A 13,782-nucleotide genomic window follows, 5' to 3' on the forward strand; every position below is an offset into this window, starting at 1 on the left:
ATATAGCCATGCCGTTAGTGGCATATCGGGAAAGATCCGCTCGTTTGGCGATGTCGCCAAACAAGCGTATCTTTGAGTCTATGGCCACCTTAAGACTTTTATCCAGACCCAGATAGATAGATAGATAGATAGATAGATAGATAGATAGATAGATAGATAGACAGACAGACATACACACATTGATGTGCGGAGCTGTGCCCCACTCACTGTGTGCATAATATAATTAATGCATAAATGGCATTTCCCAGTGATGTTTTGATAAACCACTTGTCTAATATTCTGGGTTCTGCTGCCAACTGTACACATCTTTAATCTAACTTTCTGAGCTTCTCCATGCCAAACATATGTCTACTCACCACCCACCACCACCCTCAGTCACATTAGGTGCTGTGCCAGACAGAGGTATAATATGTAACAAGCGCATATCGGAGGGAAGGCATGTAACACACATCAATATAAAAACTCAAAATAACCTAGAGAACATTTCCAATTCCAACACCTTATGCAGAATGCCTGTGCTATGGCACTTTTAAGATAGGCAAAGGGATTTATTTCTTATTACCAGTATAAAGATTTTGTAGCCACGTGTTCATTTCACATCTGTTTGGTGTCTTATAAATGCCAATAATCAGAAGCATGCTTTCTAAGAAAAGAAGTACAGGAGAGCTTTCAGCTCTGCCTAAGCACCGACCACCTGTTTGCACAGAGTGCAATTATAAACTGTGTATTCAATCTCAGCATCCAGATTGCACAGGTCACAAACACTGTCCTGGAAATAAAATTGACATATAGAAAAATAAGAGTTTCCTTCTTGGCACCAAAAGTCTCACAGTTGTAGAACTGCTCTGATTTTTATTTAACAGTAATTAGATGTTAAAGGGCAAGTTAACCCCCCCCAAAAAAAAAACATTTGCCTAATAAAAGAAAACAATTCTAAGCAGCTTTCCAATATACGTTAATTAAAAATGTTCAGTGCTTTTATGGGTGGTTTTCCGAAGTCACATCACCAGGAAACTTCAAGCGACTATGGAAAGACAAAGCGATCCAAGTACCATCCCACCAGGCAATTTACATTATAGCCGGTGGGAAGGCATTTAGGGGAGATTAGTCGCCCGAAGAAGAGGCAATTTGTCGATGGGCGACTAATCTTCCCCAGTAGCCACGTCTGCCACCACCCTAAAGTTAATTGTAAAAACATTAAAAGGAGCATTGGCTTAACTTATGTCTTAACTCCTGGTTGTTACATTTTAAACATAGAAATTATTATTATTATAATAAACCACAGTATGAATGTAGATAGCAAAGTTGCTGAGAACAATGTTTCCTTTTACTAAGCATTTTTTTAGTTTGGGGTTGACTTGCCCTTTAATTGAATAATATAACTGGTTATGGTGGCAGAAAACGTGATGATTTCAATCTAGTGGTGCTTAATGATTTCCCAAGCAGGAATATTTCCCAGAGGTGACAGCTAGTTTATTATGCACCAATTTCTTTTCAAAGGCATTTTACTTTCAATTTGTTACCCAGATAGTAAAACAGGCATTTCCAATGAAAGAATACATTTCCCTTAAAAACTATTTTCGCACAGTAAAAAGGGGTTCAAGTTTTGTTATTGAGCATTACTGTAAACAGACACCTAGACAACATACCGACATAGGCTAACTGGATTTTCTCCAAATATTGCACACTAAAATAACAGCACTATCTGTGGCTGAAAGGGTTGCTGCAGGTGCCTATAAATGACATGACTAGAGACCTAGTTGGGACCTACCCGATCTCCGGAGCTCTCCCATAGACTGAGCGATGCGATCCTCCCGATCTCGCCCCTCCTTGAAGCCCCCGGGAGGTGATGAGCCGCTCTCCCCGGAGCCGTTTTGTATGGTACTCGGGCTGTCTGACGTCTCGGCCGATCTCAGGGTCATTTGACAGTCCGCTGCGCTGAGCAGTTCCACTATTCCCAGAGACGCAAACACGGGGCCTCCAGGCGCAGTGCAAAGCGCAGCGCTACGAGCATCTAGAGTGCATGTCAGAAGCGCAGTTCCCCTCGCTTGGCGTATCTTGGAGATCCAATCCAGGATTGTTCACCTGCAATCACACGCAAACAGACGCTTTAGCGATCAGTAGCAAAGTGGGTCTCGGAGGAGGAGGGAGAAGCTTATAGAAATTACCTTCCCAAAGCTGCACTTTACCTTCCATTCTATGCGCACCCACTGGCCATTCTATGCGCACCCACTGGCCATTCTATCGGCACCCACTGGCCATTCTATGCGCACTCACTGGCCATTCTATGCGCACTCACTGGCCATTCTATGTGCAGCTGGCAAGAAGAACAAGAGACTATGGCACAATGTACAAACTGACAAGAGCTAACCTGTGCATCAACAGCTAGACTATAGACAAGTCAGTTGCTCTAGTAATAATGAAGCGTAACTATGAAGCTGAACAACGCCTGGTGTAGAAGTAGAAATAGTAACAAGAAATCCGTGCAGCACTGCCTGACGCAGTCTAGACACAGACCGGCTGCGTAATAACGCCAATAAGAACAGCGGCGGCGGCATCATCCCTATGTAGTAAATGTGCTGCATTTGCCCATCACCCAGCGGGCACGTTGTACTGATTTGGGAGCAAAGCAATTAATCCATGGCATTGGCACTTTGCCCGTTCCGTCCAATTCAGATGAAACAACACTGGCTCGTCCCTAGCTTCCAATGACTGACCCCATTCTTCCAAAACCTTACAAGTCAATGAAAGAACTTAGCAACTTAATGAAAGAAATAGCCGAGGATCAAGCCTTTCTCTCTCTCCCCGATCTTCAGTTCCCCCCAAAAAAAGCACGAGAGAGACATATGGCCAACTCACATTTAAAGTTTCTGTTACATTATGATGTTGCGATAACATTAAAATAATCGCAGATAATACGTCTGCAAGAGAAGCCCCTTTCTTTTTGAACGAGAAGCATCGATCCTGCTGAATTCAAACGTAAACAAATCTGCCTGTAAATAATGGAGCAGGTCAAGTCGTACTAAACGGTGCTCCTCCAGCAGGTGATTGGATGTGACAGTTCTGCAGTAGGGATGTAGCGAACCGCCGTTTTGGTGTTCGCGAACGCCGTTCGCGAACACCGGCAAAAAATGCGAACGGTTCGCGAACCGTTCGCGAGCTTCGAACACCCGCAAAATCGTTCGATTCGAACGTTCGAAGGATTTTTCGTTCGATTCGAACGTTTGAAGGATTTTCATCGTTCGATCGAAGGATTTTCATTCGAATCGAACGGTCGAGGGATTTTAATCGTTCGAACGAATGGAAATCGTTCGAACGAATGGAAATCGTTCGAACGAATGGAAATCGTTCGATTTTAGCGGTCGAATGGTCGCGAACTCAAATTGCGAACGTTCCCAAACGTTCGCGAACATTAGGCGGACGCGAACGGTCGAGGTTCGCGCGAACTGTTCGCTACATCCCTATTCTGCAGGGGGCACTATCTTCACCTTCCTGCCTGCAACCCTCCTGCTGTCCCTTTCATGCTGGGATCTAACACAACAGGAGGGTGACTGGCTGGGAATCCCACATCACATGTCATCAGTCAGGCACAACGGATTCCTATAGAAGAATTAGACGCCAATACCCTGTTTTCTGCAAACAGGGGTGTTCCCAAAATTGATTCCATGGTGCTCCAGACACTTTACAAGGATCAAACGTTTCGGGACCACCTCACCAGGAAGGGCAATGTGGTCCCGAAACGTTTTGGGAACACCCCCGTTTGCAGCATAAATAAATCAATACATGAAATAAATAGAATACATTTTGGGAACAACCCATTTGCAGCAAAAAAGGTATTGGCGTCCAATTCTTCTATTGTATTAGTGCTGGCGTGTGGCTAGGCCAGTGTCTTTCCCTTATCCCCTTCATTGGACTTGGAATTGTAACAACTGATTCCCACCTGTTTGGGGGTCTCTGTCCTGATCTGTGAAATGTTGTATCTAGTACAGCAAGTACTGAATAAACATTGTAACTAGTGCAGCAGCAAGTACTGTAAAATAGTGAATCAAGTGCAGCACATACTTCATATCCAGCAACAAACACCTCTGGGCTGTCTAGTAGGAAAGCAGTCACTAATTGTGTGTGTATATATATATATATATATATATATATATATATATATATATATATATATATATATATATATATACACATACATACATATATATATATATATATATATATATTTATTTATTTTTTCTAGACATATCTTACCTTGTGCTCTGTGGTGATACGTTCCTCATTGAGGAGGTTCCACAGCTCTGCATTGACTTCTTTTTAGTCTAATATTGTACAAAAGATCCCAAGGATGTGACTTAAACATTAAATATAAAGCTGGAGGAGTGGGTGCAATTCCTGGTTCAGCTCCCTCCCTTTAATCTCATTGGATTGCCTTTTTCCCCTAAAATATTTTGGTTTCTTAACCGCCCCCCCGAACAAAAAAAATCCGCCTCCTATTAGTTGACTTATATTGGGTTGTAGGGCGGCTCTGAGCTGTAGAGGTGTTGAGACACCGTGGCGCCTGCCCCCCAACTCTCTCCGGTCTGCGTTTTTTCAAAGTCAGTCTGGATTGAGTGTGTGCGTCCGCGTCTGAGTGTGCGTCTGTCTGAGTGTGTGCGTCTGTCTGTGTGTGCGCGTCTGTCTGTGTGTGCGCGCGTCTGTGTGTGTGTGTGCGCGCAGCTCAAGATGTTTTCTCAGTGTAGAAATAGAAAGCAAGACACACATACATAAATACACACAATGAGTGATGTACACAGTGCACTGGACACACACACACACACACACACACATGCAGCGAGCAAGGTGAATGAAGGCTGGGCAGCTGCTCCTACACTATATGCTCTCAACTGCCTTTTGCAAATGGGGAAAAAACAAATCCGAATGATTGTAACGATGCCTATAACTAGCGCAGCCTGCATGTCCCCCCCATTACCGTGCGTCCTCCTCCTGTGCGAATCTTTGAATGTCTCCTCTTCCCCCTCCTTCGCCTCTGATCTGCTCGCCTGTCTCTCCCTCCCCATATCTGGTAAATGCAAAGGCCGCTTTCCAGGAACTTTCCAGGAATTGGCCCACGTGACCAGTGTCTCCGCTCTCTGCTGCCGCCCCTGGAAATCTCTGCAAAGTGCATCTTCTCCTCACAGACATATAGATGCGGGCTGACGCCTTTTGCCAAAGGGGACCGGGAACCAGTTCTAGTGTTTTTATATCATATTTCTGTCTAGCAAGTGACAGGCATTGCTCCAGGCGGGAACACGCGAGGAGCCGACTTTTGTATAGCTATTTTATTCCTCAGCCATTGTGACTGAGGGATTCCAGTCAGTGGCTGCTATAAAATAGCGTGTACGGAAAGCACATGCAATCATTCTGCGGATCAAACTCTGCTCCATTTCTGCTTCCCTAAAGTTCAGATTTTGGGCACAAAGCTCATCTGAGATCAGACAGATGCATTTAACTACAATTCCCAGCCCCACGTCTCTCTTTTTTACTTTTAAGTTTTGGTTTGGTTCTTCACCTTTGAATTAAATTTAAATTAAGCGAGATACTTTGCAACTGGCTTTCATTTTTTTTTTATTAATTGTGTTTTTTGAGTTATTTAGCTTTTTTTATTCAGCAGTTGCTTGCTACGGTCCAAAAAAACCCTAGCAACCGTGAATTGATTTGAATAACAGACTGCAATATAAATAGGAGAAGCCTAAATAGAAAGATGAGTAATAAAAAGTAACAATTACACAAAAAAAAGTGGCACTTTACAGAGCATTTGTATTTTGGATGGGGTCAGTGACCCCCATTTGAAAGCTGGAAAGGGTCCGAAGAAAAAGGCAAATAATTCAAAAACTAAAATGAAGGCCAAATGAAGTTTGCTGAGAATTAGCCATTCTACAACATACTTAAAGTTAACTTGAAGTTGAACCACCCCTTAAAGTTATAAAATGCCTAACCCCAGTTACAGAAGAATCCTTTGTAAAGCTAGCAATGTCCTAAAATTATGTATTAATAGAGAAGAACACGAATGCAGCTCTCCGTGAAAACTCCCAGAAACCTTTGTACTTTGCTGGGAAGTGGAGCATGCTGCAGGCAAGGATACACACACATTTTGCTCTTGCCTAGAAGTCATAACAAAACACTTTAGAGTGCGCATCTTTTATTGGATCGAAACTTCATTCTAATGGTCTCACATCTCATGGCCTCAGATAGAGCCAGGAATAAACAGGCCCTGTCTGCACTTCATCCAACAACTGCAGGCTTTCTAGGAAGCTGCCTGCTCTGTAATAAACTTCTCTGTGCACCTTAGCTGGCGGGGTGCCTAAAGCAGCTCTCAGTGTTTTTCCATGCAGAAACAAACCTCAACAGGCTGAATGCTCCTATACATCTCCCCCTCTCTATGCTCTTGTGTGGGTTCCTCCTTCAACATCATCCATCGTCTCGTATACACTTCTTTACGCACAGAAAAATGAAACCTTTACAATGGTTTGGCAGAAAAAGAAATGTTTCTAATATTCAAGGCAATGTCTGAAAGTTAAACATTTATATACAAATAATTCCTGGAAGTTTCCGCCCTTGTTACGTCGCTGAGCACAAGACACAGTATTACCAAGTGTGTACTTTACGCATTTTTTGACTGCAGTTGTTTTGGATTATATTTTTTAAGTGGTTTAGCAAAAGGGATTATTTTATCCTTTGAAAGGTATGCAGCACAAGATTTAAAGGGGAAAACAAACATTAAATTATTGTTTTTATTATTTCTTTAGTGTTGTTGTAAAAATACGTTCAAAACTTCAGCAAAAAAAGTGTGTGTGTCTGTGTATATGTGAGGAGACAGCTCACTGGCACAGAACCTTTCCAACAAGGAACAATTATTTTCTCAACCATAACTATGAGAAAGCCTGGAATTAGGGCATTAGTACCAGAGGGCCACTTTGGGGTAAAAGCATAGTTAAGTATAGGTATGGGATCCATTATCTGAAAAGCCATTATCCAGAAAGCTCCAAATTGCAGAAAGGCCCCCTCCGATAGACTCAATTTTATTCAAATAATCCTGATTTTCAAACATGATTTCCTTTTTCTCTGTAATAATAAAACAGTACCTTGTACTTGATCCAAACTAAGATATAATCCTTACTGGAAGCAAACACAGCCTATTGGGTTTATTTAATGTTTACGTGATTTTCAAGTAGACTTAATTAATCCAAATTACAGAAAAAATTGTTATCCAGAAACACCCAGGTCCTGAGCATTCTGGATAACAGGTCCCATACCTGTACCAAGTCAGGGCAGACTCTTGGAGTATATAACCTTAGTAAAACAAATCACAGTAAAGTTTATTTTATAATTGAGGCCTTCAGTTGGAAAAGAACTGCAACTCTCAACATTCAACAGTATTGTGGTACTTGCTGCATTTCCCATTGGCTACTACTAGAAACAGTCACTGGCTATTTCCTACATTTTATCAAATATTGGACCACATTTCAACTTCATGGAGGACCAAGTCAGCCAAATTTGCCATATGTGACATAGTTTAGCAAAACATTTACTTATTATGGCTAAGGAATGCAATGCTCACTGGTGTTACTTCTATTCTAGAAGGGCCAAGGGAAACAAGCTGAAATGAGAATTATTGCCACCTAAATCAATAACAGGTAATGGCAGCTTGTTCCCTCATCAGTGTGTGTTGATAAGGAAGTACTCACTGCGATATTTTCAAGCAATAATTAACACAGCACAGTGCCAGATAAATATTGGTTCACTGCCAGTAGCCTAATCCACATTAGAAAATGTGGTAATCTTTGCTTTGGCAATCACAGGTCATTTACATCATATTAATATTAATAGGGCAGGAAAAATATAACTAGTAAACACAGCATGCTTTAGCCTGTGCTCCCTGTCACATCACCAAAACATTATTGATTTTATTTGCATAAGTGGCCCCATAGCCAGCCCCAGGTTTGGACTGGGATTCACAATAGGCCCTAGCTTTGCAAGTATACAAAGGCCCAGTCTATGGCATCACTGTCTATATAGCATTTTACAGCAGCCTCTCGGGCATTTGCCAGAATCCACAGATTGCCAGTGCGGGTCTGGCCAGCCAAGAGCTTTGGACCTCTTCATTGTAATAATTGAAAAACATTTAAAAACATTTAAGCAGTTTTAAAATCTAGCCCAGTAGCACCCGGATTAATTTATTTCACTTTCTTTTAAAATGTCTTGTGTACATTTGCAGAGAGATTAAAGGGCACCTGTCACCCTAAGAAATAATTCCAAATCATTTTCTATTTATATATATAGGGACGGGGAGGGAAACCGCAGGACTTTTTGTCATATAACAAGGAAATAAAAATGTTTTCCCCTTCCCACCCCTAATTTGCATATGCAAATTAGGATTTGGATTTGGTTCAGTATTCAGATGAATCTTTCATGAAGCATTCGGGTGTTCGGGCGAATAAAATAGTGGATTATAGTTCACAATTATATTTATATAAACATATGTTATGGTATATATATATATATATATATATATATATATATATATATATATATATATATATATATATATATATATATATATATATATATAAAAAAACCTTTTTTTTTTTCTATTGTGTTTGTCAAGCAGAATAGACTTTACTTACACTATATTAATTATTTGTTTCCTTCAGTCTCAGATTTCACATTCGCAGCAGCAGGCAGGTGCCATTTTGTAGACACTGTTATTAAGGCAAGCCTTACATAATCCCAGAATCTTGTTTATGCACCCGAATGGGGGAATCTGATGCCCATGCCATGCACTTGCTACATAATTATGGTGAGTAGGGAGGGGGAAATGTGAGGAATGCAGTGACATATAGTAAGTGTAGAATGGAAAGTGAATGTTATTGCCTGACACACCTCTGTGCAGTGTCGGCCTGGGGTGCCAGGGGCCCACCAGAAAACCTGAGATTCAGGGCCCACTATTATACCTCCTCTCCTCACTCAACCTCTTTATTCTCCAAGTCTCTTTACTCTACAGACTACTCTATTCTTCCATTATTAAACCTCTTTGTTCCCATAAAGAAATAGACCAAATGGCTATAAGCAAGAGGCCCACTGACACTTGGGCCCACCGGGAGTTTTCCTGGTATCCCAGTGGGCCAGTCCGACACTGCCTTTGTGCCATGAGGCATAGAGACGCGGCCGACAATATATTGACAGCTGTGATTTTTGAATGACTTTATAACAGGTATAGATATTTTAATAAAACAGGTCCTCTGTAAGATGCAGATATTTTATCATCTAAACTTTTTTTTATAGTCAAAATCATTACCTCAAAATTGCAGCTGCCTGAAAATAAAATTATATAAACTCCTATTTGACAGTGTTTATTAATAACATTAGATAAACTCCTATTTGGTACAGTATTTGTATCTGCAAAAATGGTACCAGCTGGGACAATAGTGAGAACAACTTGCTCATATCATATCATATAGCCAATTTTTTAACTGACCTTGCTATGATTTTGTTTTCGATTGTTTGTCACGATATTCTTTTAATCCCCTGTGGTACCATTTTACCTCTAAGGCAATTAGGCAACTATAATGTAGAGATCAATTACAGGGAGAAGCAGGCGAAAATTGTGATACAAGTCATATGGGCTTTTGTCATTCTAATAAGCGCAATCATTCGATTCACACTGAGCTTCATGTGTCATTTGTAAGATCAAGCTAGGTTAGTAAATGGCTCGCACTATACAAGCGTTTCACAATTTTCTTACCCTAAAATGGATCTTGGATTTCATGGATTTTCCTTTACTAAATACAGAGAACATTAAGGGGCCGATTCACTAACTTCGAGTGAAGGATTCGAAGTAAAAAAACTTCGAATTTCGAAGTATTTTTTGGGCTACTTCGACCATCGAATGGGCTACTTTGACCTTCGACTATGACTACGACTTCGAATCGAAGGATTCGAACTAAAAATCGTTCGACTATTCGACCATTCAATAGTCAAAGTACTGTCTCTTTAAAAAAAACTTCGACCCCCTAGTTCGGCAGCTAAAAGCTACCGAAGTCAATGTTAGCCTATGGGGAAGGTCCCCATAGGCTTTCCTAAGTTTTTTTGATCGAAGGATATTCCTTCGATCGTTGGATTTAAATCCTTTGAATCGTTCGATCGAAGGAATAATCCGATCGATATTCGAAGTCGAAGGATTTCAATTCCCAGTCGAATATCGAGGGTTAATTAACCCTCGATATTCGACCCTTAGTGAATCAGCCCCCAAGGGGTAATTGAAATGTTTTTTTAAAAATGAGGAAATATCAATCAATTCACTAAGTAAACAGGAATTTTTTTTTATTGCTAAATCCATAAAAAAACAAATTGTTCATCAGCACCACTTGGACCATACATATCAAATAGGGATGCAGCGAATCCAGGATTCGGCTCAGAATTCGACCAAGATTTCCAGCAGGATTTGGATTCCGCTGAATCCAACTGCCTGGCGAACCGAATCCAAATCCAAAAAATCACATGGCTTTTCATCACACAAGCAAGAAAGGCAAAAAAAAATTTAGGCGCACGCTGCATGTGCGGTGCTCTTTCCCTTTTGTTTCCCTAATTTACATATGCAAATTAGGGTTCAGCTTCAGTTTGGTATTCGGCCTAATCATTCACAAAGGAGTCAGCCAAATCCAACTGCACTGCTTGCTGAAAGCAGCCTGCCATCTTCCTGTGTCTGTGCTGCTAGCTCATGTTCTTGCTAAATATAGTTTCTTCTTTTCACCATGCAATACAGTCTGCTGTATTACTGTTGACTTTTAACCCACAGGGCAAGGCAACCAAAATGTGGCTGAAAAAAAATAAAAGTTTTATAGGGACTTATATCACTTTCAACTGCAGAAGGTAAGCTATGCAAAATTACTGCATCATAGTGGATACTGTAGGGAATATAAATATTTAGCATCAGACAAGGAGATTTATTTTTCAATAGTAACTTTGGAAATTATGAGAAGTATTTTAAGAAGTGTAAGGCACTAGGTGTAAGGAAGAGATGAAAAACTGTAGTCAGAGTATCAGACAGCTGAGCACAAATAACATTTGCAAGTATGTATCATGGAGTAAAAGGGAACCAACTTGCATGACTTTATGTTGAGACAGGAGCTGATTTAAGGGCAGGGAGTGTAAAAGATATAATAAAGCTATTATACTGGGTAATAACTGATATTGTTTGCATACATGCCATATATAACTTATACTTGGTTCTATGTAAGTTCCAGTAAGGGGTAATAACTTCCATTTAGTGTTATGTCCCTGTTAGCTTCACATCACTTCCAGTTGGGTTAAATTGCTCTCTACAGCATTTACAGTTAGTGTTACACTACATTCTATTTGTGTTACATCTTTTTCTGTTCATGTTATATCATTTCCAGTTACATTATTTCAAACTAGCTCTGTGTCACTTACAGTTGGCTCTGTGTCACTTCAGGTTAAAAAAGACCCTTAGGCTCCAATGGGTGAAAAAAATGGTTGTGCATCAAAAATGTTTGTCGCCCGTAGACTTCAATGCATTTGGCAAATGTTAGTGTTCTGTCAATTCGAATTAGTTTTTAATTAGTTAGAATTTAGCACAAGATCACATCCAGTTAGTGTTTTGTCGTGTCTAGCAACAGTAACTATATTTCCCTTTCATTTAGTGTTATGTCACTTCTAGTTACAATAGTCCTACTTCTCTTTTCCGTACATCCTATGTCACTTTCACTTACCTATTTTTCACTTCCAGGGACCTTAGTTCTTAGTTCTAAGACCATGCGGCTTAGGGAAGCCCTAGAGGGAAATACGGGCTGGAAAGAGCACCCAAAGCCTATGCATGGTTTCATAGATAACTAGATTTAGGGATAGACAATAGTCCATCAAGAACTAAAGTTCAAGCTTTTGTTTCATTTGTAAGTTTGTCATCTCTAATTTCTGATGTCTCCCACCCCTCAGCTTGTTTTTCATCTTTAATGTTTTCATATTTACTTTTCCAGATAAGATTCATGCTTATAATTCTAAACCTTGGATAAATTAGGACTAATTTAATTGGTCATACATGTTTATTTGATCACAAGGAATCTTGCTGATATCGATGGCGGTCTATGCTCAACTTGTCATGTTCCTCGTAAGAAATATCCTGTGCCTAACTCAACACAGTGTATGTGCAAAACTCACTCAAGGATGGTGCCTGAGAGAATCAGAGTAAGCTATAGGATTTATAGTTTTCAATGTCTAAGGTCCAGTTTTAAATAGAGAGGTCAGGAAGGCTTAAGATATTCTTTTATAATACACAAAAGCTATGAATATCCTGTAAATTATATCCTTATAAACGGTGAGTAGTGATGTCATCAGTTATAAACGGTGAGTAGTGATGTCATTTCTGTCACATGACTCACTAAAATTTGTGTATTATAATAAATAAAGTACCCCCAGTTGTAAAATATGAGGATATTAGAAGTTACCTCGGAGTTCCATGACCTGTATAAAAACACTCGGCCTTCGCCTCGTGTTTTTATATGGTCATGTAACTCCTCAGTAACTAATAATATCCTTATATTTTACAAGAGGGGGTACTTTATTCACTATATAATATGTATCTGAGAAGTACATTATTATTCCTGGTATGCTAATTGGTATATGTGTGTTAAAGGGCACCAGTTGGCAAAAAACTAATAGAGCCTGCACTCTGGTTGGGGGTAACAGTAGTTTTTTTTTTAATTGCCCCAGGCTAGTGTCAGGCCACCCACACCGGGAGGGAGTTCCCGGTAAGAGTGGCCATGTTGAAGCACACGCATGCGCATAATGATCGAATCTCACAACTTGTGTTATGTGTGATGTCAGAAGCACATTATGGGCAAGCGCTATGCACAACATGGCCACTTGCACCGGGAGCAACTGCTGTTACCCCAAACTGGAGTGCAGGCTCTGTTAGCAGTGTGCAGGGCTAAAACACTTAGGGAATTGTTTCTGGTATTACACCAGAACCCACATGTTATGTTTTTCAGGTGACGAAAAAAATTGTGTAAAATCCAGGAAAATGTAAAATCAGGGAAATACATTATGAATTATATATTGTATTGGTGGAACTACAACAATGGTGTAAAATGCAGGAAGACAAAATTAAAAATAAATTAATATGTATAAAAACAATATTTGGTCTGTAAACATGAACCATAAAGATGACTAATGCAATATATTTGTGAGCAGGTGCTATGAAACAAACTTTAGGCATAACACCTAATAAAAGATTGTATTCTATTTCTTACACTATATCTTCACAGCTCTTACAACATTTTTAATATACATGAAAGCAGCAAAATGACTTGGCTTTAAAGTGAGAAAAACCAGAAAGTGTTGGTGGGCAAGGTTTATTATAATAGTGGGTGTGGCTTATAATTGTTGGCAGGGCTTAATTATTTATATTTGTTTGCACCTACCATCCCTCCACCTATTTCACCCTAATTTAAAGAGGTTGTTCACCTTCCAAACACTTTTTTATCAATTCTTTCATTTTTATATTGTTCACCAGAAATAAAGACTTTTTTCAATTACTTTCCATTATTTATTTTTTACTGTTTTTCCAAAATCTAAGTTTAAAGTTGAATGTTCGTGTTTCTGGTGTTTGAGTCTGGCAGTTCAGTAATTCAGGCGCAGACTCTAAACTGTTACAGTTTTGCAGCATTTAGTTGACACATTTCTCAGCAGCATCTCTGGAGTATTAGCAACTATTGTATCAAGTCT

General features: G+C 39.9%; 1 protein-coding gene across 1 annotated transcript in view; it reads right to left on the bottom strand.

The window, feature by feature from the left end:
* The window catches only part of socs2.S (suppressor of cytokine signaling 2 S homeolog), a gene marked incomplete at its 5' end in the record, with an annotated part of 47,031 nt that extends 42,010 nt beyond the window's left edge, over positions 1–5,021 (bottom strand). Inside the window, 2 exon segments of the mRNA NM_001095760.1 lie at positions 1,772–2,085; positions 4,973–5,021. Of these exon segments, the coding sequence (NP_001089229.1) occupies positions 1,772–1,922 (151 nt within the window).
* Between the last annotated feature and the right edge of the window lie 8,761 nt (positions 5,022–13,782).

Source organism: Xenopus laevis, chromosome 3S (assembly GCF_017654675.1).
Source record: "Xenopus laevis strain J_2021 chromosome 3S, Xenopus_laevis_v10.1, whole genome shotgun sequence".
In the NCBI taxonomy this organism is placed as follows: Eukaryota; Metazoa; Chordata; class Amphibia; order Anura; family Pipidae; genus Xenopus; species Xenopus laevis.